General features: G+C 61.3%; 2 protein-coding genes across 4 annotated transcripts in view; one reads left to right on the top strand and one right to left on the bottom strand.

The window, feature by feature from the left end:
* Positions 1-911: 911 nt before the first annotated feature.
* Positions 912-21791, bottom strand: TARBP2 (TARBP2 subunit of RISC loading complex). Of its 3 annotated transcripts, none has more exons than XM_029073876.2 (8): positions 21697-21791; positions 7329-7498; positions 3859-3961; positions 3085-3157; positions 2819-2936; positions 2594-2721; positions 2070-2262; positions 912-1162 (listed from the first exon to the last, which is right to left on the bottom strand). In XM_029073876.2, exons 2-8 carry the CDS (start codon positions 7486-7488, stop codon positions 1005-1007), a joined length of 933 nt encoding a protein of 310 aa, XP_028929709.1. In that variant the 5' UTR covers positions 7489-7498; positions 21697-21791; the 3' UTR covers positions 912-1004. The 3 variants fall into 3 exon arrangements, with proteins under 3 accessions (XP_028929709.1, XP_028929708.1, XP_028929707.1); XM_029073875.2 differs by lacking the exon at positions 21697-21791 and adding an exon at positions 9093-9384 and having other exon boundaries at positions 2819-2933; XM_029073874.2 differs by lacking the exon at positions 21697-21791 and adding an exon at positions 9093-9380.
* Positions 11822-23067, top strand: part of MAP3K12 (mitogen-activated protein kinase kinase kinase 12) — a 33573-nt gene continuing 22327 nt past the window's right edge. The window contains 1 exon segment of the mRNA XM_029072934.2: positions 11822-11879. The gene's annotated coding sequence lies outside the window, so the exon portion shown is untranslated.

Genomic DNA, 23067 nt, shown 5'->3' with positions numbered 1-23067 from the left:
TCGGACCTCCGGGCTGGCTCGGTTCTTCCCCACAAGCAGCTGCCCCCTCGCACGTGCCTGGGGGTGGGTCTCGGGCAGAGGGGGGTGTCTGGGGGAGGCTTTTGCAGGAATCGGGGTCAGGCGTGAGTGGGGTGCGCGCACGGGAGCCCCCGATGACCGGTCCCCCCACCCCGATCCCTCCCCCGGCTGCAGGAGGAGGAGTGGGCGGTGCGGCGACGTCCCCTAGAGAGCCGCCCCCCAGGAGGGGCGCCCCGCTTCCCGCTCCGGACCGTGCCGGGACCGGCCCGCCGACCGGCCTTCCTATTCCAGCCGCAGCGGTGAGCGGACCGGGGGCCGTCCCGGGGGGGGCGGGGGCGGCCGCCGGGCCCTCCCGGGTCCTGACGGAGGCGGGGGGTCTCTCTCCTCAGGTTCGGTCGCGAGGTCCGGACGGGGCAGGGGCCCCGGGCCGGCCACCGCGCCGGCCCTCACTTCTGGAGTCTCGCCGTCCCTCAGCGTTTCGGCAAGAAGTGACCCCCCCGCCCCGCCGCCCCCGACTCCCTACCCGCGACCCCACACCGTCAACCTCCGGGGTCCGCGGGGTGGGCGGCCTGAGCTGATGGGAGGGGGGTGAGGGGCTCTGGGTCCCTCCACCCGCCCCCAGTAAAGTCAACCGGAGCCTCGGCCCGTCTCTGCACGTGTGTGTCTCCGACTCTCTCTGGGTGGGCAGGGGGGCATTCTGGCCTCTGGTAGTTCCGAAGCCCCCCCTCCACCCTCCACATCGGCCCCCGCCCATCCCACCCCCCTCACTTCCCTTCTTCCTGGACTAGGACGACGACCCCAGGGACACCCCCCCAGATTTAGGGTGCCCCCCCAAACGGCACCGAGAGACCCGGCCCCTCCCGGGGGCAGCGACAGAGCCCACAGACCCCGAGTTACAAAACGGACGTTTATTAGGGGGTGGGGGGACGGTAGAGGATGGGATGGGGGGGCGGGACGGGGTGGCACGGGGGGGAAGGGGCGAGTTCTCATTTGCCCCCGGCCATGATCTTGAGGTACTGCAGGGCGTGGCGGGCGGCCTCAGCCCGGGCGGCGTCCCGCGTGGGCGCCGAGCCGTGGCACACCGTGGTGGGCTGCGTCGTCAGCTCCACCAGGCACTGGCACAGCCCGCTCAGGCTCAGTTGGTCTAGGGGGGTGGGAGGGGTGGGGACGGGGTGGACAGGGAGATGGGAAGGACGGGGAGAAGAGAAGGAAGGGGGGCAGAGGGAGAAGGGAAGGAAGGTAAGAGGGAGAAGGGAAGGAGGAGAGAAGGGGGCAGAGGGAGAAGGGAAGGAGGAGAGAAGGGAGGAGAGAGAGGAGAAAGGGAAGGGTGGGGAGAGGGAGAAGAGGAGGGGAGAGGGAGAAGGGGAGGGGGAGAAGAGAAGGAGGGGAGAGGGAGAAGGGAAGGAGGGGAGAGGGAGAAGGGAAGGAGGGGAGAAGGGAAGAGAGGAGAAGAGAAGGAGGAGAGAAGGGAAGGAGGGGAGAGGGAGGAGAAGGGAAGGAGGGGAGAGGGAGGAGAAGGGAAGGAGGAGAGAAGGGGGCAGAGGGAGAAGAAAGGAAGGAGGGGGGAGAGGGAGAACAGAAGGGAAGGAGAGGAGAGGGAGAGGGAAGGGGGAGAGAGAGAAGGGAAGGAGGGGAGAGGGAGAAGGGAAAGGGGGAGAGGGAGAAGGGAAGGGGGAGGAGAAGAGAAGGGAAAGAACGGGGAGGGGAAAAGGGAGAAGGGAAGGAGGAGGAAAAGAAGGGAAGGCGAGGGAGAAGGAGAAGAGCCAGAGGGTCCACCGCTACTTCCCAGCCAACCATTAGGCTCCACAACTACAGGTCCCAGCATGCTCCGAGGCCAGGACGGGCAAGAAGCAAGCTGGGAGACTGAGCCCATTCACCGGCTCCAAGCCCCTCTTCCCCCCTCCCCCCTCCCCACCGTTTGCCCCGCAGGGCAGGCCGTGCCCCAGCCCGGCGGCCACCCCCACAGCCCTCCCCTCCTCCCCACGCCCCCCTCTCCCCAGCCCTCGAGCATCACCCCTCCCCCCCCCCCAGGCCCCCGAGCGGCCAGGTACCGATGTCGAGGTAGCTGACGTTGAAGGCCTGCTCCTCCGACAGGTCGCGCAGGAGGCCGCAGGAGCCGGGCCCGGCCGTGCCCAGGGGCTGACTGCGCAGCGACACGATCTTCTCCCCGGCCGAGTTCCTCAGCGAGTCCCACGTGCAGCCCGGCGTCTTCCCCTTGCCCCCGTCCAGCCGAGACCCCGTGCCCTGTCCGAGCCCCGAGGGAGGAGGCCGAGCCTGAGGCGGGAGGCCCGCCCGACCCTTCCGTCGCCGCCCCCCGACGTTAACGCCTTGGCATCGGACCTCCCCGCTCCCCAACCCCCCCCGCTGTTGGGGAAGGAGAGGGGGGATTACAACTCCCCGCCGACTGGGGAGGCCGGGGGCGGGCGGGCGGGACACGGGGCGGGCCGGGAACGGTGGCGCACCACGGGCTACGGGATGGGGGAAGGAGGGAGGGGACTCCGACTCCCCGCAAGACGGGGGGCGGGACGGGGGGGGACAGGCACGAGCGCGGAGCACGCCGGAGCGGGGGACGCACCATGGAGAACTGATCGTCCTCGGCCTCGGCCTCGGGCCCGTCCCGCAGGTCCATGGGGACGTTGTGGATGCGGACCAGCATCTTGGCCGCCGCGTTGCGCTTCGCCAGCTTCTTCGAGGTGCCGCTCCCTGCGGGCGGGACGGGCGGCCGGGGGTCAGGAGGTCCCCACCCCCACCCCGCCCCTTCCTCGCCGGCGGGCCCCGGCCCCCGGCCCCGGCCCCGTACCGATCTCGACGAAGCGCTCGACGCGGCAGGTCATGGTGAACTCCTTGCGGTGAGCGGGGCCGGACTCCTGGGTCACCGTGTATTCCGGCAGCCGCCAGCCCTTCTGCACCACCAGCTCCTGACGGGGAGGGAGGGGGCCGAGACCACCGGCCACGCCCCACCGCTCAGAGGGGATCGGGGCCCGGCCCGGCCGCCCTCGGCCCCCTCCCCGCCCCTTCCCCCCCACCCCCGGCCCCCTGGGGGGGGTGGGGGCAGGACAACCGTACCTGTAAGGCCCCGACGGGGTTACATTCCGATTGCTGCGCGGACACCGGGGCTTTCACCTCCATGGGGGACCTCCTGGAGGGGCCGGATGAGGGGAGCTAGCTGGGAAGGCGGCCCACCCAAACCCAGCCTCCCCGTTCTGAGGGGCGGGGGCGAGGAAAAACCCCCTCCACACTTCCCCGTTCGTCCTTCCCTCCGGCCCTCACGCCTCCACCGGGGAGCCTTCCCGCTCGCCTGCCCTAGGGAGGGGAGGAGGCTCCCCCAGTCACTCCCGGAAGGCCTGCAGGGGTCGGGGGTTCCAAAGAGGCTGCGGGGAGGGGTATCTAAGGAGAGAGGAGAACCCTTTCCTGGGGTCAGGGGTGGGGGGGAGGGGGGGTCACGTTAACGCCCCTGCCCGCCCCCCCCCCACCTCCCAGGGGACCCCAAGCGTCAGGATCACGAGCGCTCACTATGTGCCAGGCACTGTACTTAAGCGCTGGGGTAGATAGAGCTGAGCGGGTTGGACGCGGTCCCCGTCCCACACGGGGCTCACGGTCTTAATCCCCGATATACAGAGGAGGGAACTGAGGCCCGGAGAAGTCAAGCGATCTACCCAAGGTGACCCAGCAGACGAGTGGATTAGGACCCGGGTCCTTCCGACTCCCCGGCCCGTGCTGCGGCCACTAGACCGCGCTGCTGGTCAACGGGCTGCAGCCCTCCCGCCGCGGGTCATCGCCGGGGAGACCCCCGCCCTCCAACCGCCCTCCCCTCCCGCCCCGTCCCGCTCAGCCCCTCACCTGTTGTCTTCCGGAACCGACTCCAGCACGCTACCCCGCTTCAGGTATCTGAGAGCCTCTTCGGCGGCCTTGTGCTTGGCTGCTTTCTTACTGGGGCCCTGGCCTGCGCGGCAGGGTGAGAGGGCAAGTGAGGACGGGGGTCACCGTGGAGTGGTCTCCCCCACCCCCCGCCCTTCCCCGCTGAAAAGACCCCACGCCCGTGCAAGCCCCACCCGCGGAGAAGACGACTCCACGCCCGTCCGGTTTGCCCCCACTCCCCCTTTCTGTCGGGAAGTCCTTCCTGCCGTCTGATCCAAATCCCTCCCGTTCCTCCTGCCTCGGTGTCCCCTGGGAGAGGGCCCTTACGGGGGCTCGGTAATGATAACAGCTGTGGTATCTGTTAAGTGCCAGGGACTGTTCTGAGCGCCGGGGCAGATGGGAGCTAATAGGGTCGGACGCAGTCCCCGTCCAATGTGGGGCTCACGGTCTCCACCCCATCGTACAGACGAGGGAACCGAGGCCCAGAGAAGTGAAGTGACTTGCCCCAGGTCACCCAGCAGACGAGCGGCGGAGTCAGGATTAGAACCCGGGTCCTTCCGACTGCCAGGCCCGGGCTCTATCCATCGGCCACGCTCTTTCTCTTTTAAGGACTTGAGGTGTCGTAGGGGACTCTCCCCAGCACTCGGTACGGCAGTAGGCGCTCAATAAATACAACTGACTGACTGACTCGGGGGCCCCGGACAGGAAACCCAGGCTGAGGCCCGGAACTGGCCGCCCGAGGGGCTTGGGCGTGTCCGGTGCTGAGCTAGCGGCGAGTGAGAGCGCGCTCAGCAGCTCTTGGGACAGGATGCAAAGCCAGAGCGTGTGAGGGGTACCCCTGGGCACGCTCGGGTACGGGACGACCCTCTCCCCTCTCCCCACCCCAGACGAGAAGCAGGAGCGTGGCCTAGTGGAAAGGGCCCGGGCCTGGGAATCCCGGGACCCGGGTTCCAATCCCGGCTCCGCCCCTTGTCTGTTGTGTGATCTTGGGCGACTCACTTCACTTCTCTGGGCCTCAGTTCCCTCAACTGCAGAATGGGGATTCAATACCCGATCTCCTCCCTACTTAGACGGTGAGCCCCGTGGGGAACCTGGACCTACCCCGGGGCTTAGAACAGCGTTTGACACACAGGAAGCGCCTAACAAATACCATTAAAAAAATAATAATAATTCACCTAGGACCCAGCCAACCGACAGGCAGACGGACACCTGGCTCAGGCTATGCAACCTCGGCCTCTCTGGCCTCCGGTAGCCCCTTGCTGGCCTCCCTGCCTGCGGCCTCTGCCCCCTCTGAGTTCATCCTCCACGCTCCTGCCCGGATCCTCTTCCCGAAACATCGCTCAGTACGCGCCTCTCCTCCCCACGGAGCTCTCCGACGGCCTCCCGTCTCCCGGCCGTCGACCTTCCCATCCAGACCGGAAGCCCCTCGTGGGCCCGGAACGTAATCTGCCAATTCTGCCCCGCCGTCCTCTCCGAAGTGCTTCGTACAGTGCTCTGCACCCAGTGAGCGCTCGATAAATACCACCGACCGATCGATCTTACGGATCGACTCTCCTCCCCCATCCCCGTTCCCCATCCTCCCGAGCTCACGACGTGACGGTTCCTCCCCTCGACTCTCCCACCTCCGATTTTCCGTTCCCGCTGTCCCCCGCCCCCCCCCCCGGGGGCCCGGAACTCCCTCCCTCTTCAGACCCTCCCGCTCTCCATCTTCACAGCCCTCCTGAAACCCCACCTCCTCCGGGGTGCCTTCCCGGATTAACTCCCCCAGACAGCATCAACCCCAAAGCACCCCTCCCTTAGTACAATGGGTGGATTGGGTCCTCGGCCTTCCGGCCCATCGGGCTACCCCGCTGTCCGTTTGGTTCTTAATTCATCTGCTCCACCGGTTCTTCCCCCATCTTTCCGCTCTCACTCCCTCGGAGGATGACTCTCCCGGCCCCTTCAAAGCCTTATTCCAGGCCCATCTCCTCCCAGAGGCCTTCCCTGACTAAGCCCCCCTTTCCTCTTCTCCCTCTCCCTTCTGCGTCACCCTGACTTCCTCCTTATATTCATCCCCCCTCCCCACACCACTTACGTCCGTAGCTGTCCTCTATTTATTTCTATCACCTTCTGCCTCGCCGTCTACACTGTCGGCTCGTTGTGGGCAGGAAATGCGTTTATTGTTCCAGTGTCCTCTCCCAAGCATTTAGCACAGCGCTCTGCTAAATCCTGTCGGTCCCACCTTCACAGCATCGCTGAAATCCACTCTTTTCTCTCCATCCTACGTTAATACCACCGCTCCACCTCTCCCTCGTGGATGACGGCGTCAGCCTCCTTGCCGACCTCCCAACCTCCCGTCTCGCCCCACTCCAGTCCATACTTCACCCTGCTGCCCGCATCAGTTTTCTACAGAAACGTTCAGGACGTGTCACTCTGCCCCTCAGGAAACTCCAGCGGTTGCCCATCTACCTCCACATCGAACAAAAACTCCTGACCGTTGACTTCAAAGCACTTAACCACCTCGCCCCCTCCGACCCAGCCCGCACACTTCGCTCCTCTGATGCCAACCTTCTCACCGGGGCTCCGTCCGTCTCGCCCGTCTCACCCCCGACCCCCGGCCCCCGTCCTGCCTCTGGCCTGGAACGCACCTCCCTCCTCAAATCGGGCAGTGATCCTCCCCCTGCTTCAAAGCCTTACTGAAGGCCCATGTCCTCCGAGAGGCCTTCCCTAAGCCCCACTTCTCCTCAACTCCCACTCCTTTCTGCGTCACCCTGACTCCCTCCCATCGCTCTTCCCCCGGCCCCGCCCCACAGTACGCATGCCCACATCCGTTATTTTATTTATTAGTATTGATATCCGTCTCCCCTCCTCTAGACCCTAAGCTCGTTGCGGGCAGGGAATGGGTGGGTTTATCGTATTGTCCTCTCCCAAGCCCTTAGTACAGTGCTCCGCGCACAGTAAGCGCTCAATAAATACAAGTGGCTGACCGATTCTGTAACTAATGTCTGCCAGCGTCCCCCAGGAGCCGGTAAGCCCTCTGGGGGCTCTGACCGTGTCTCGCGTTGCGGGTGAATTTCCCACGGAAACGGCACCTCCTCCAAGAGGCCTTCCCTGATTTAACCTCTACCCTCCCCCGACCGCTGTCGCTTCAGCGCCTCGACGGCCCCTAAACTCTGGCGTGCTTCCGAACGCGCCCGCCACTCCCGTCTACATCTCCCCATCCCTTAGAGACCGATTCGCGTCTGTCGGGACTCGATTTCCTCGCCCGCCTTCCCCTGCTACCCTGGACGCTCCTAAGGGGCGCGAGAGCCTCTGCTGACTCTCCCCAACTCTCCCCAGCGCCCAGTACGGGGCTCGATGGCCACCGCCGGCGGGCGGCCCGATCGATCGGCTGGCCTCTCCTAGGGAACTGTCTGTGCTCCCGTCTCCCTGGGGGAGGGCGGGGGGCCAGCGGGGAGACCCCCGTCCCTCACCGGTGCAGGTGGTGTCGCCGACAGTGACGCGGAAGGTGAAATTGGGCTGGTGGGCTTGGCCCTCGGCTTTGAGCAGGTCGTACACGGGGGTCTTGCCTATTCTCGTCCCATACTCTTGCAAGAGGCTGATCGGAGTCTTGCCCGGGTTGGCTGCCAGCATTTGCTCTAAACTGTGGTGGGGGTGGGGAGAAAGAGGGGCCTCTGCTGCAAGACTCACCCAATACCCCACCCCGCCTCCCCCCAGTTTCCCCACAGACCACCTCCCTTCCCCCCCCCCAGCCCCCACCCCCAGGGGTGGAAGCTGTGTGGGGCAGACCCAGCTCGACCCGCTCCGGTACCAGCCCTTCTCCCAAGCTCTTCGTAATAATAATAATCGTCATCACCGGGCTTAAGAAGCGCTTACTATGGGCCAGGCACTGTATTGAGCGCCGGGGTGGACGCGGCCCCCGTCCCACGTGGGGATCGCCGTCTTAATCCCCAGTTCACAAATGAGGTAAACCGAGGCACAGAGAAGTGAAGCGACTTGTCCCGGGTCACACGGCAGGCAGGTGGCAGAGGCGGGATCGGAACCCAGGTCCTTCCGACTCTCAGGGCTGTGCCCTATTCCCTCGGCCTCGCTGCTTCTCGGTACGGTGGGAGTTGGAGGGACCTGGGTCCTAATCCCAGCTCCGCTGCCTGTCTCCTGGGTGACCTTGGGCAAGTCACGTCACTTCTCTGTGCCTCAGTTACCTCATCTGGCAATTGGGGATTGAGACCGTGAGCCCCACGTGGGACAGACCCTCTCTCCAACCCGCTTTGCTGGTATCCACCCCAGCGCTTAGAACAGTGCCTGGCACCTAGTGAGCGCTTAATAAACACCACAATCATTATTCTTATTACATTACTCCGCCCACGGTAGGCACTCAAGAACAGTGCTTGGCACAAAGTAAGCGCTTAACAAATACCGTCATTATTATTATTAATAACGTTGTGGGCAGGGAATGTGTCTGCTTATTGTTACAGAGTACCCTCCTACACGCTTAGCACAGTACTCTGCACACAGTAAGCGCTCAATAAATACGATCGAATGAATGAAGGAATGAAAATCGGCCGATTGGTCGATGGACCGACCCCAAACCCCGGACCTCGGCCGTGCTCTTCCCCCCTTTCCCAGCCCCGCAGTGCTTATGTCCATATCTGTCATTTTATTTGCATCGATGTCTGTCTCCCCCAGCTCGTTGTGGGCGGGGAATGTCACTCTTTATTGTTGTATGGTACTTTCCCAAGCGCTTAGCACACTGCTCCGCACACGGTGAGCGCTCAAGAAACACGACTGAATGAAGACAGATGATTGAATGAATGAATGAAGACAGATGATTGAATGAATGAATGAATGCAGGGAGCCCGAGGTGGGGGGAGCGGGTGCGCTCCCGCGGCCTCGCCACCAGGTGGCGCTGCCGTGCACGCGGCGTCGTGCCCCGCCGCCTGCGCAGCAGCGCCCCCTGGCGCCCCCGGCGGGGAACGGCTCCGGCCTGGGGACCAAGCTGTGGGCCGGCGCCCCAGAGCATGCTGGGAGCGAAGACGTCCCCGACCAAGGGGATGCCCAGCAACCGGTCATCGCCCCTCCGGTCCATGTTAGGCGGGGGCGTGTAGCTCCGGTGCATGCAGGGGTCTGTCGCCCGACCCCGCGGCTCCGGGTCAGTCAGGGTGGGAACCGGCGCGTCGCCCCCGCCGGTCCCTGCACTGCGGCCTCCGCGCCGCCAGGGGGCGGTGTGGGCCACTCACCTGGGGAGCCCGCAGCCCGTGGTCGTCCCGGAGCCCTGCTCCTCCTCACTCATTCCCCCCTCCGTCCCCGCGGGCGCCACCGTGCCTGCAGCCTCGCGACCCCCGAGCCTCCGCCTCACGAGCCGCCGCCGCCGCCGCCGAACATGGGTCGAGACCGGGCCCCGGCTCGGGCCGCGAGGAGCTGCCCCGGAGCACGCCGGGACGTGGAGTCCTTAGCCGGGCCTCTTCCCTGCATTTCCGGAGGAGCCGGGACTACGTGTCCCACAATGCCCCGCGGGACCTCGCCCCCCTCCCCCTCCCCTTCGGGCTGGGGGCTTCTGGGCGTTGAAGTCCCCGCGGGGGCTCCCCGTCCGGCAGCCCCGAGCCCCTCGGACTCCGTCCCCCGTCGCGCCCCGCGGAAAGCGCGGGAAAACGGCCGCGTTTCCGCCCGCGCGCCGGGTGAGGGGCCGCCATGTTAAGGGGCAGGAAGGGTTCCCTGGGAAACTACAATCCCCAGGAGGCTCCGCGGCCCCGCGTGCTTCCGGTCCCCCCCCGGGCGGGCGGGGCCGCGCCCCTCGGGCCCGCGCGCCAGTGGCGCGGGGCGGGGTTGAGCACGCGCCACCGCGTCCGCGAAGGCGATTGGCCGCGCCCTCCTGGGGCCCCGCCCCCTCCCCGGACCAGAGCCTGTGATTGGCCGAGGGGAGCGGGGGGAGGAACCTCTCCCCAAGCGCATCTCCCAGGCGCTTAGTACAGTCCTTGGCACACAGTAGGCGCTCAATAAATCTCAATAAATATGGTGATGATCCCGCCCGTCCCCGGGGGCCTCCCTTCCCGCTGGGAATCAGGACGCCTGGGTTCGCTCAGTCCCCTCATCGTACCCCCTATGCGCCAAGCGCTGCTCTGAGTTCTCTAGGGAGCGCTGAAGAAACACCACCGCCGCCCTCCTCCTCATCACTCCTCATCCTCATTATTCCTCATCTGACCCCGCAGAGAACTCAGAGCAGCGCTTGGCGCAGAGTAAGCGCCTAAGAAACACCACCACCATCATAATAATAATAATAATAATCATGTTGGTATTTGTTAAGCGCTTACTATGTGCAGAGCACTGTTCTAAGCGCTGGGGTAGACACAGGGGAATCGGGTTGTCCCACGTGAGGCTCACAGTTAATCCCCATTTTACAGATGAGGCGACCGAGGGACAGAGAAGTGAAGGGACTCGCCCACGGTCACACAGCTGACAAGTGGCAGAGCCGGCATTCGAACCCATGACCTCTGACTCCCAAGCCCGGGCTCTTTCCACTGAGCCACGCTGCTTCTCCTCATCATCATCATCATCATCATTAACCTCACTATTCCCGGGAAGCAGCATGGGAAGCACCATGGAAGCCTTCCTTGGGAAGCATTCCTTGGGAAGCAGCATGGCTCAGTGGCAAGAGCCCGGCCTTGGGAGTCAGAGGTCATGGATTCGAATCCCGGCTCTGCCACTTGTCAGCTGGTGTGACTGTGGGCGAGTCCCTTCACTCCCCTGTGCCTCAGTGACCTCCTCTGTAAAATGGGGATTAACTGCGAGCCTCACGTGGGACAACCCGATTACCCCGTATCTACCCCAGCGCTTAGAACAGTGCTCTGCACATAGTAAGCGCTTAACAAATACCAACATGATTATCATTATTCCTCATCTGACGCCGTAGTCGACTCAGAGCAGTGCTTGGCGCATAGTAAGAGCGTAAGAAACACCACCACCGTCATCATCATCAATCATTCCATCAATAGTATTCATTGAGCGCTTACTATGTGCAGAGCACTGTACTAAGCGATCGGAAGGGACAATTGGGCAACAGATAGAGACGATCCCTGCCCATCGACGGGCTCACAGTCTAATCGGGGGGTGAAACACCACCACCAGCATCATCGTCATCGTCACTACCCTCATTATTCCTCATCTGCCCCCCTAGAGAACTCAGAGCAGCGCTTGGCACATAGTGAGCGCTTAAGAACCACCATCCTCCTCCTCCTCCTCCCCATCGGGATGACTACCCTCATCATTATCCCCACCGTCAGCAGCAGCGATACTGGGTGGGCTACGCGTTCAAGACAGGGTCGTTTCGCATTTCTAAGTTGGATCGGATGGGCGGGGGGCGGAGGCGGCCGTCGCCCCAAGGCTTCGCCCTTCGAGCTCCGGCCCTCGGTGGGCGCTCAGTACGTTCCGGGGAGGAGGGGTGGGGAGGCCAGGACCCCCGGGGCCCGGACCGGGCCCCTCCGAGCCCGCTCCCCGGGGAGGGGAGTGGGGACCTGTTCGGGGGTCCGGGGAGGGTCGGCGTCCTCCCATTCCCCCCTCCCCAGGACCCCCGGACACGGCCCGCGGTGACCCCCGACCCCCCAGCCGGGGAGTTCGGAGGGAGGGGATCTTGGGACCCCCTCATCACCTTGCATCCCCCCCCCCCCCAGCGCTTAGAACGGCGCTTCGCACCTAGCGAGGGCTTAACAAACGCCACTATTATTAGTATTATTATTATTATCTGGAAGGTGCGGGGCGGGGGTCCGGGGGAGGGGCTGGTCCTGGGGCCCTAGGCCCCGCCCCGGGTCCTGCCGGGGACAGCGACCGGGGACCAGAGCGGCGGCAGGAGGGAGGGGGAGGGGGCGGAGGGAGGAGCGGGAGGAGGGGCAGGGGGAGGAGGAGGAGGAGGAGGAGGAGGACCACCGGGAGGAGGAGGAGGAGGAGGAGGAGGAGGAGGATCGGGCGGGTGGAGGTTTGGGAAGAGGCGCCGCAGCATCGCCGCCTTTTGTGCGTCGGCCGCAGCCCCCGAGGTAAGGCCCGGGCCGGGGCCCGCCGGGGGGCGGGGGGCTGCCCGGGGGCTGCCCGGGGGGCGGGGGGCTGCCCGGGCCCGACCGACCGACCGACCGATCGACCGGCGCTGATCGGGTCCGGGGCCAGCGGCCATGAGCCGGGAGGGGAGGGGAGGAGGATGCGGGAGGAAGGAGCGGGTTGCCCGGGGTGACGGAGGGAGGGATGGATGGATGGACGGATGGATGGACGGATGGATGGATGGATGGATGGACGGACGGACGGACGGACGGACGGACGGATGATGGGGTTGGGGCTGGGGGGGCCGGATGGGCCCAGGGCTGGATGGGCCCGGGGGCCGGGGGGTTGGGGGGGGGGGGCGCTGGGGAGGTTCCGGCGGAGATGCCGGATGCGGCCAGGACTGGACAGGGCCGAGGACCGGGGAGGGGTCCGGGGGGTCCGGGGGCTCCGAGGCCGGGCTGACGGTGGAAGGGACCGGCCCCGGGGCTCCCCTCCCCGCGGTGATGGGGCCGGGGGCGGGGGGGGGGGAGGCTGGGAGCTGGGCGGGGGTGATAAGGTGCGGGGTGGGGCGATGGAGGTCCTCTGGGGGCCGTGGGCCCGCCGGGGACCCCGGATGAGGCGGCCGGCCGGGCCACCGGGCGGGGGAGGGGGCTGACCGCACGTGTCCGGCAGTGTGTGTGTGTGTGTGTGTGTGTGTGTCTGTCCCCGCCCCAGCTGGACTCCTCATGCTTCTTCTCCATCCCCCCCGCCCCCCCGGCCACCTCCCCCATCGGCCACCCCCAGGCCCGGGCCCGGCCCAGGCCCAGGTCACCCCTAAATCCCCCCCGCCGGCCCGGGCCGAAAGCCTCAGCGGGGGTCGGTTCAGCCGGGGCCTGGACCGGCCAGCTGGGGGGCCTGGGGGGACGGGCCGGGGGGCTCGGCCCACTCCCTTCTCCGGCAGGGATCTACAGAGATCACCCCACGGCCTCTTAGAGATCCTCCGGCGCCACCCATTTCTCGCTCGCCCAGGCACCCAGCACCCCCCAAAGCGAATCGCCACCCCCACCGGGGGCGGGGGTCCCCTACTCCCTCTGGGGCCAGGGGGAGGGACTCCAGCATGGGGGTGGGGACCGGATGGAATTGCTTGGAGGCCCTCGAGGCCGAGGCCCGTCGACCCGGCTGGCCTTCTCTCTCTCGCACCACGACCCGTCCCGTGAGGAGCTCTCAAAGCACTGAAAGACGCCATCGCCTCCCACTCCCACCCACTGTTGGGGGCGGGGGGAGGGGGGTGTGATCGCTCCCCGGAGCTCCCAAGAGGAAACTGAGGCTAGGAGACGGGACAGTCCCGTCTGCAGGGCGTAATAATAACGATCCGCAGGTGTTTGGTTGAGCGCTTAGCTATGAGCCGGGCACCGCACCGAGGGCCGTGGGCATTCGGGTAAATCGGGTCGGGCGCCGGCCCCGTCCCAGATGGGGCTCACGGTCTCCAGTCCCCATTTTACAGAGGAGGGAACTGAGGCCCAGAGGAAGTGAAATGACTTGCCCAAGGTCACACGGCAGACGGGTGTACACCGAGCACGGGACCCAGGCACCCCGGGTCCACCCCAGGTCCACCCCCAGGTGGCCGCAGGGAGGCGGAGAGGGGCCCGGTCTAAGCACTCAGACACAGTGAGCGCTCAGTAAAATAAGGCTGAACGAACGGCGGGGCGGGGCAGGCCAGGGGAACCTGCCGGCGCCCCGAGATAGTCAGGGAGGGGATCTGGGAAGGCGGGAGATCCGAGGGGACGGAATTCGTCCCACCGACCCGTCCGTCGTGGGTTACTGTCCGTCGCTCCCTTCTGGACCGTAAGCTCCTCGTGGGCAAGGGACGCGGCGTCGGGTCTTTCGGATCGGACTTCTCACCGAGCGCTCGGTACGGCGCTCCGCCCGGCGCGTGAGCGCTCGGTTGACCCCGTGGACCGGATGACCGATGGATCGGAGGAGACGGGGAAGTGGGAGTCCTCCTGGTACGGACCCATCTGTGACTGGTTAGAATGTCCATCTCGCCCTCTAGACCGTGAGCTCCTCGTAGGCAGGGGACGTGTCTACCAACTCCGTTACACCGTAGTCTCCCAAGCGTTCAGTACAGCACAGAGGCACTCGGTACATGCCGTTGAGAAGCGGCATGGCTTAGTGGACAGAGCCCCGGCCCGGGGGTCAGAATGTCGTCCATTCATCCATTCATTCGATCGTATTTATTGAGCCCTCCAATCCCGGCCCTTGGCCGCTTGTCCGCTGTGTGACCTTGGGCCAGTCACTTCAAGTCTCTGTACCTCAGTTCCCTCGTCTGGAAAATGGGGATTAAGACCGTGTGAACCCCACGGGGGACAGGGACTGTGTCCCGACCAGATTCACCTCGCATCGGCCCCAGGGCTTTAGAACGGTGCTTGGCACATAGTGAGTGCTGAAGAAGTGCCATGATTACGATCGTTATTCCTGACTGATGGATGGATAGACTGGGGGGAGGTGGGGATGCGGGAGATCCGAGGCAGAGGAATCCGTGGTCCGGGCCCGTCCGTGATGTCAGTCTCGCCCTCTGGACTGTGAGCTCCTTGAGGGCAGGGAATCTGTCCACCGACTCGGTCATTCTCTCCTCTCCCGAGCGTTTAGTACAGTGCTCTGTACGCAGTCGGCGCTCAATAAATATCGAGAAGAGACGGAGATGTTATCATAGTATACTCTCCCAAGAGTTAAGCGCTCAATAAACACGATTGACTGAGTGACTGACTGTTGGGGATGTGAGGAAATCTGAGGAATCTGAGGAGGCAGAGGAATCCGTTGGAACCTGCGATAGTGGTTGGGGAAAAGTGGTGTGGGGAGAAGGGGGAATCAGGGGAGGTGGGACCTGAGTTCCATCAATCCTATTTATTGAGCGCTTACTGTCGGCGCAGAAGCAGCCTGGCTTAGTGGAAAGAGCCCGGGCTCGGGAGTCAGAGGGCGTGCGTTCGAATCCCACTCCGCCCCTTGTCTGCTGTGTGACCTTGGGCAAGCCGCTTCACTTCCCTGGGGCTCGGTACCTCATCTGGAAAATGGGGCTGAAGACTGTGAGCCCCACGTGGGACCACCTGATGACCTTGTATCTACCCCAGCGCTTAGAACAGTGCTTGGCACAGAGTAAGCGCTTAACAAATGCCACTATTATTATTATTACTGGGCGTACAGCACTACGCTAAACGCTTGGGAGAGTACAATACAATAATAGACACATTCCCCGCTCACGAGTCTAGAGGGGGAGGTAGATTATTAATAGAAATAAATAAAACGACAGATGGGGACAAAAGGGCTAAGGGGCTGAATAAAGGGAGGAAACTGAGGCGACGGGCTTGTGAGACGGGAAGGACGGTGGTGCCGTCTACAGTGAGATCCAGTGGGTCCGTGGACGGTTGCCGTGCGTGGAACTCATGGGCTGGCCAAGGACGGAGAGAGGGCGGGACGTGACCCCTCCCTCAGAAGGGGCTGGGGAGACCGGGCGCAGAAGATAATAATTATAGTGTTTAAGCGTTTACTGTGTGCCAAGCACTGTACTAAGCGCTGGGAGTATACACACACACACACGCACGCATATACCAGGCCCCAGAGACAGAGGCAAAAAGGCAGAGAAGCTTCCAGCTCCCCCCAAGCATGGACAGGCAGGCAGACAGGTTTAGAGAGGGAGTTGGAGAAATGGAGCGTTAGGGAAGCAGCGTGGCCTAGGAGAAATTAATCAATCAATCAATCGCATTTATTGAGCACTTACTACGTGCAGAGCACTACTCTAAGCATTCGGGCGAGTGCGATATAAGAGAGTCAGCAGAGACGTTCCCTGCCCATAATGAGCTAACGGTCTAGAGAGAAAGAGCCTGGGCCTGGGAGTCAGAGGACCTGGGTTCTAATCCTGGCCTACTGTGCGACCTTGGGCAAGGCGTTTAACTTCTCTGTGTCTCGGTCTTCTGAGGCGTAAAATGGGGATTTTTTTATGGTATTTGTTAAGCGCTTACTATGCGCCAGGCACGGTTCTAAGGGCTACAGAGTAATCAGGTTGGACACAGTCCCTGCCCCACATGGAGCTCGCACTCTTAATTCCCATTTTACAGAAGAGTCACTAAAGCACAGAGAGGTGAAGTGATTTGTCCAAGGACACACAGCAGACATGTGGCCAAGCCGGGATTAGAACCCAGGTCCTCTGACTCCCAGGCCCGGGCTCTGTCCACTAGACCCCGCTGCTTCTCTTCAATCCTACTCCCTCCTACTTAGATTGTGAGTCTCATGTGTGACAGGGACTGTGTCCATCTTGAATCCACAGGGCTTAGTACAGTGCTTGGCACACAGTGATGAGCAAATACCATTAAAAAAAGAAACCAAAGTTTCCTTCCAGATTTGATGGGCTTGAGTAGAGAAGCAGCGTGGCCTAGTGGATAGAGCCCGCCCTGGAGTCTAAAGGCCCTGGGTTCTAATCCTGGCTCTGTGACCTTGGGCAAGTCGCTTCATTTCTCCGTGTCTCAGCTACCTCATCTGTAAAATGGGGATTAAGTCAGTCAGTCGTATTTATTGAGTGCTTACTGTGTGCAGAGCACTGTACTAAACGCTTGGAGGGGGACAATGGGACAATATGACAGACATATTCCCTGCGCACGGCGAAGTTAAAGTCTGCGCCCAAACTGATGAACTTCTATCTACTCCAGCACTTAGTACAGTGCCTGGAACATAGTAAGCGCTTAACAAATGATTATCACGATCATCGATGGGTAAGCAAACACCATAAAAAAAACAAGTAGCGTTTGGCAGAGAGGGAAGAACTTGGTTTGGTGAAGAGGAGCTTAGGGGACGCAGCCTGGCCTAGTGGGTAGAGTCCGGGCCTGGGAGTCGGAGGGTCATGGGTTCTAATTCCAACTCCACCGCCTGTCTGCTGTGTGATCTTGGGCCAGTCACTTCACTTCTCTGGGCCTCCGTTCCCTCCTCTGGAAAATGGAGATGAAGACTGTGAGTCCCACATTGGACAGGGACTGTGGCCAACCTAATTAACTTGTATCTGCCTCGGCGTTTAGAACAGTGGCTGGCACATAGTAAGTGCTTACAAATACCATAAAAGCAAAAATTCTAGCTGGGAAGTAGGGGGGAGGGAGGAGAGAAGGAGAGAGGGGGAAACAGCACTCCTCGTGGGCTCTGTCTCGCCAGAGGGATCAGTCGGTCAATCGTATGTACTGAGCGCTTACTGTGTGCGGAGCACTGTACTAATCGGTTGGGAGAGGACAATACAACAATAAACAGATACATTCCTGCCCATAGTGAGCACCAAGACTTAATGTGAGGCCCCTTGGTGGGGGAGGAAGGGATTGGATGGGACTGGATAATAATAGTGATAATAACCGTGATATTTATTAAGCGCTTACCCTGTGTGCCAAGCACCGTACTAAGCACAGGAGCCCCTACGATATAGACAGGCGAACACAGTCCCTGTCCCGCTTGGGGCTCAGAGTCTAAGGGGAGGGAGAACAGGTATCGAATCCCCATTTTTCAGATGAGGAAGCTGAGGCACAGGAAAGATAAGTGACTCGGCCAAGGTCACACAGCAGGCAAGCGGTGGATCCCGAAAGGAACTGTGTCTACTGGGGGAGGGAGATGGGGGATCGGGGACCTGAGGAAGGGGCCTAGGGAGGGGATCCCTCCCAATCGATCAATCAGTCAGAGTTAGCGAGTGGTTCCTGTGTGCGGAGCGCTGTACTAAGCGATTGGGAGAGTATACTATGACAGAGTTGCTAGCTGTGTCTTCTGTCCACGATGACCTGTCAGTGTAGAGGACTCCCTCCTGTGAGACACCCCCCGCCATTTGACACTGACCCCCTGAACCTCCCCCTGAACCACCTCTGGAAACTGGGGGACCCTGGCATCCCGGCCCCTTAGGGCACATTGAGTTCTGGAACTGGGTGGAAGGGCGGCCCGTCCTCTGACCGCCCTCAGTTTCCCTCTACGCCGGCGGGGAGAAGGAAAGGCGAGATGGACAAAGGAGGTGGGGGGGAAAAGGCTGAAGCTCTTCAATACCGCTGTGGGCAGGGAATGTGTCATTTATTGTTCTATCGTCCTCTCCCAAGCGCTTAGTTCAGTGCTCTCCACCTAGTAAGGGCTCGATAAATACGATTGAGCGAATGAATGATAATATCCCTAACGATGTTTGCGAAGCGCTCACTATGTTCCACGCACTGTACGAAGCGCTACGAACTGGGATGGGACACGGGCCCTGCCCCAGGTGGGGCTGACAGAGAGGGGGCAGGGTCCCCCAGCTCTCTCCTGCCTCAAGCCTCTCAACCCATGGGGATGGGGGAGGGGGGGAAACTGAGGCTGCCATCTGGACCCAGGAATTCCATTTCCAGGAGGCAGAAGCCTCAGTCCCTGAATAATTGATGGCGAAGGAGGGTTGCCCCCCTCCCCCCAACTCCCCGACCCCCGGGCTGACGCTATGTCTGGACCCCTCCCCTCTCTGGTGCCAATGGGGGGGGATGGGAAGGGGCACAGGTGGCCGGGGGTCTGGAGAGAAGACGGAGAGAGAGATCGAGTGACCCCCGTGACCTCCCCCGCTCCCCTCATCCCTCTTCCTCCCTGGCTGGGCTGACACAGGTCAATTAGGAATATGGTGCGGGGCGGGGGGAGAGGGAAGACCACCCCCATCCCCAGCTCTGCACCCCTCCTCTTTCTCCAGGGCAGCACAAAGAGCAGGAAGTCTCGCCTCCGCCCCCATTCCCTTTCTCCTCTTCCTGGGGGAGAGAAAGCTTCTGTCAGAGTCCAGGTGGCGGTCAGGGTCAGGTCATGATATCTCTCCGTGTCTCTGGGCACCCCTGTCTCTCCAAGCCATGGGTCTCTGGGCCTCTCCGGGTCTCTGACCCTCATGCCACAGGTCTCGGAGTCTCTGGCCCCTCCAAAGCTCTGATCTCTGGGGGGGGTCTCGGTTTCTCTGGGCCGGGACCTCTCTGGGTTAGATTTCAGGCTTGTTTCGTCCCGAGGTGGCGGTGTGTGTGTGTGTGTATTTGGGGTGTCCATCACACTGAATCTGACGTTTCGACCTGAGCGTGCGTGTGAGTGTGGATTACACTGAATCCGCCGGCCTGTGTGTCTTTCTCGGTCAGAGGGCCTTCGGACCTCACCCGTCCTTGGATAGGTGTGTTGGGGTGTGCGGGGATGGAGACTAGGTCTCTGCGTGGGGTGGTTTCGTGGGCTGCGTGTATCAGGGTGTCTTTTCCGCATCCGAATTTGTAGGTTGTTCGATCTGTGATCCTCTAATCCCGGGCTTGGCCACTTGCCTGCTGTGTGACCTGGGGCAAGTCACTTAACTGCTCTGAGCCTCAGTCGCCTCATCTGTAAAATGGGGATTAAGACCGGGAGCCCCATGCGGGACTGTGACTGTGACCAATCCAATTATTTGTATCCACCCCTCTGCTTAGTACAGTGCCTGGCACATAGTAAGCGCTTCACAAATAGCTTTAAAAAAAACCCTAATTTATTTTTGGGCTTGTCTCTACCACTAATAACAATTTTGGCATGTGTTAAGCACTTATTCTGTGCCAAGCATTGTCTTGAGCCCTGTGATAAATGCAAGGTCATCATCATCATCAATGGCAGTTTTTGAGTTCTTATTCATTCAATCGTATTTGAGCGCTTACTATGTGCAGACCACTGTACTGAGCACTTGGGAGAAATATAGCACAGCAGAGTTGATAGACACATTCCCTGCACAAGCTCATCAGATCGGACGCAGTCGTTGTCGCACGTGGGGTTCACAGTCTAAGGGGGGTGGGGGTGTATCCCGATTGACAACGAGGAATCTGAGGCTCAGAGAAGTTAGGGGACTCATCCAAGTTCACACAGCAGGCAAGCGGCCGAACTGGAATTAGAACCCAGCTCCTCTAACTCCCAGGTCGTTCCATTAGGCCACACTGCTTCTCTACACTTTAAACTCCTACGCATTCTATACTCAAAGCTCGCTGTGGGCAGGGGATGTCTTTTTCCTGGAGAAGCAGCGTGGCTCAGTGGAAAGAGCATGGGCTTTGGAGTCAGGGCTCATGAGTTCGAATCCCAGCTCTGCCACTTGGCTGTGTGACTGTGGGCAAGTCACTTAACTTCTCTGTGCCTCAGTTCCCTCATCTGTAAAATGGGGATTAAGACTGTGAGCCCCACGTGGGACAACCTGATTCCCCTATGTCTACCCCAGCGCTTAGAACAGTGCTCGGCACATAGTAAGCGCTTAACAAATACCAACATTATTATTTTTCCTGTTATGTTGTACTCTCCCAAGCATTTAGTATAGTACTCGGCACACAGTAAGCGCTCAATAAATACCACTGAATGAATGAATACCCCCAGAGAACTCTGTCCTAGTGAAAATAATAATACCTGTGGTATTTGTTAAGTGCTTACTATGTGCTAAACACCTCACTAAAGGCTTGGGTAGATACACGGTAATCAGGTTGGACACTGTCCCTGTCCCACGTGCCAAGCACTGTACTGAGCCCTGAGGTGTATTGATAAAGATAATCAAGTCAGACACAGCCCCTGTCCCACATGGGGCTCACAGTCAAAGTAGGAGGGAGAATGGATCTATTCCCATTCGACAAATGAGGAAACTGAGGCACAGAGCAGTTAGGTGACTTGCCCAAGGTCACACAGCAGACAAACGGCAGAGGCAGGGTGAGAACCTCGGTCCTCTGGCTCCCAGGCTTGAACTCATTCCACTAGGCCACACTGTTTTGACAGGAAAAAGCAGAAAACTGGGAGTCAGGAAACCTGGGTTCCCTCCCCGGCTCTGCCACTTGCCTGCTGTGTGACTGTGGGCGAGTTACCCGATTTCTCTGTGCCTCCGTTTCCTCATCTGTAAAACGGGGATTAAGAGTGTGAGCCCCATGTGGGACAGGGATTGGGTCCAACCTGATTCTCTTGGATCTCCCCAGCTCTTAGAACCGTGTTTGGCACATAGTAAGCGCTCAGCAAATACCACAATTATTATCATTACAACAGAGTTGGTAGACACGTTCCCTGCCCACGACGAGCTGACAGTCTGTGTGGGTCCTTACGACGAGTGCCTCTGTACACGCTTCCCCGGCTTGCCTGGTCGTGGGCTCTGATTAGGCCTACTGCTCCATCTTCGGGGGGTGATTCATTCATTCAATCGTACTTATTGAGCGCTTACTGTGTGCACAGTACTGTACTAAGCACTTGGGAGAGTACAATCCAACAGACACATTCCCTGCCCACCAGGAGCTGTGTACATGTGTGTGTGAGAGACACCGAGAGACAGAGAAAGTAGCATGGCCAAGCGGATAGGACAGTGTGGCCCAGTGGATAGAGGATGGGCCTGGAAGTCAGAAGAACCCGGGTTCTAATCCCACCACCACCACTCATCTGCTGGGTGATCTCGGGCAAGTCATTTCACGTCTCTGGGCCTCAGTTTCCTCCTCTGTAAAATAAGGATTAAGACTTGAGCCCCATGTGGGATAGGGGCAGTGTCCAACCTGATTAGCGTGCATCCAGCTCAGTGCTTAGTAGATCAGCTGGCACATAGTAAGCCCTTAACAAATACCATTAAAAACAAAAAAGCAGAGCTAGGGGAAGGATGGCTCTGACTGGGTCCCAACTCAGACTTGCCCCTCTGGGTCTCAAGTTTTCCCCCAGGAGGGGCTGGGTTTCCCAGACTGGGACCACCTCACCTTCCCCTCTTCACCTACACCCTGCCCCCCTCCCCCTGTAAGGGAGAGCAGATGTCCATCCCCTCCCCCATGGGGTCCCTGACCCTCCACCCACCCCCCAACCCTAGATCCGGTGCCTCCACCTCCTTACCTTGAGGTTGGAAGGGGTCTAATGGACTGGCATCAGGCGCCTCCCCCACCAAAAAAACCCCACTCGGGTCATTATTTGATGGGCAGAAGTGTGTGTGTATGTGTGTGGGGGTGTCAGGCTCCTTGCCCTCCCCCAGGTTAATTAATTGATGGATGGGAGGTGGTGCCAGGATTCCTGCCCCCCCTCCCCGTTAATTAATTGATGGGCAGAAGTGTGTATGTGTGTGTGGTTGGGGGGTGTGTGAAGGCTTCCTGTTCACACACACACACCAGGGTCATTAATTGATGGGCAGAAGTGAGTCTGTGTGTGGTCGGGAGGGGATGTTAAGGCTTCCTGCTCACACACACACACACCAGGGTCATTAATTGATGGGCAGAAGTGTGTGTGAGTGTGTCTGTGTGTGTCAGGCTCCCTGCCCACCCCCAGCTTCATTAATTGATGGACGGAAGTGTGTGTGTGTGTGTATGGGGGGGGGTGACAGGCTTCCTGCCCTGCCCCCGCCCCCACTCATGAATTGATGGACAGAAGAGTGTGTGTGTGTGTGTTTGTGGGGGGGTTAAGGCTTCCTGCTCCCCCCCCTCACACGGCAGGGTCATTTATCGATGGACGGGAGACAGAGACGGGGGAGGCGTGGCCAACGTCAGGCCCCGCCCCGCGGCGGCCCACGTGACCCGCGGGGCTAATCTGGGCCTGGGTGACTTCACGCGCCGCCTCGGGCTCCGTCACCATGGTAACGCCGCAGCGCCGGGCGCTCCCCTCCCCCCCCGCCCCGCGGCCGCGGCACGTGACGGGCGGGAAACCTGGCCCGGCCTGGCCCGGCCCGCCATGGCTTGGCCCGGCCCGGCCCGTCGGCGTTGGAGGGCTTGCCCACCCCCACAGATAAATAAATACACGTCACAGACACCCCCCTCCACACACACACACCCCCCCGGCCTCTCCCAGCCCCCCTTAACCTCCCAGGATCTCCAAGCGCACTTCCGCCGGGCCTCCCCTCAGCTCCTCACACATAAATACAGAAGCGGCGTGGTTCAGTGGCGAGAGCCCGGGCTGGGGAGTCAGAGGTCGTGGGTTCGAATTCCGGCTCCGCCGCATGTTAGCTGGGCACTTCACTACTGTGGGCCTCGGTGGCCTCATCTGGAAAATGGGGGTTAAGACCGTGAGCCTCGTGTGGGGCCACCTGATGAGCCTGTATCTCCCCCTGCGCTTAGAATAGTGCTCTGCACGGAGTAAGCGCTTAACAAATAATACCAACATTACATTATAAATAGCCACCTTTAGCTGCTCCTCTTTCCACACCGGCAGGCGGGGATCCAGCCCCCATGCCCATCCTGACCCCCCTTTTGTGGGCGGCTGGCGAGGTCCTGGGGGCAG

This window comes from Ornithorhynchus anatinus, chromosome 10, assembly GCF_004115215.2.
Source record: "Ornithorhynchus anatinus isolate Pmale09 chromosome 10, mOrnAna1.pri.v4, whole genome shotgun sequence".
Lineage (NCBI taxonomy): Eukaryota > Metazoa > Chordata > Mammalia > Monotremata > Ornithorhynchidae > Ornithorhynchus > Ornithorhynchus anatinus.
Note: the sequence above shows the minus strand (reverse complement) of the source record. Positions and strands in the feature narration are given on the sequence as shown.

Bases quoted from the DNA above. Each gene is read 5' to 3' on its own strand.
- TARBP2 (XM_029073874.2), bottom strand. From the start codon at position 9,145: ATGAGTGAGGAGGAGCAGGGCTCCGGGACGACCACGGGCTGCGGGCTC. The intron at 7,499-9,092 runs GTGAGTGGCCCA...CCCCCACCACAG, and splicing joins ACGGGCTGCGGGCTCCCCAG to TTTAGAGCAAATGCTGGCAG. The intron at 1,163-2,069 runs GTACCTGGCCGC...CCACCCCCCTAG, and splicing joins CGTCAGCTACCTCGACATCG to ACCAACTGAGCCTGAGCGGG.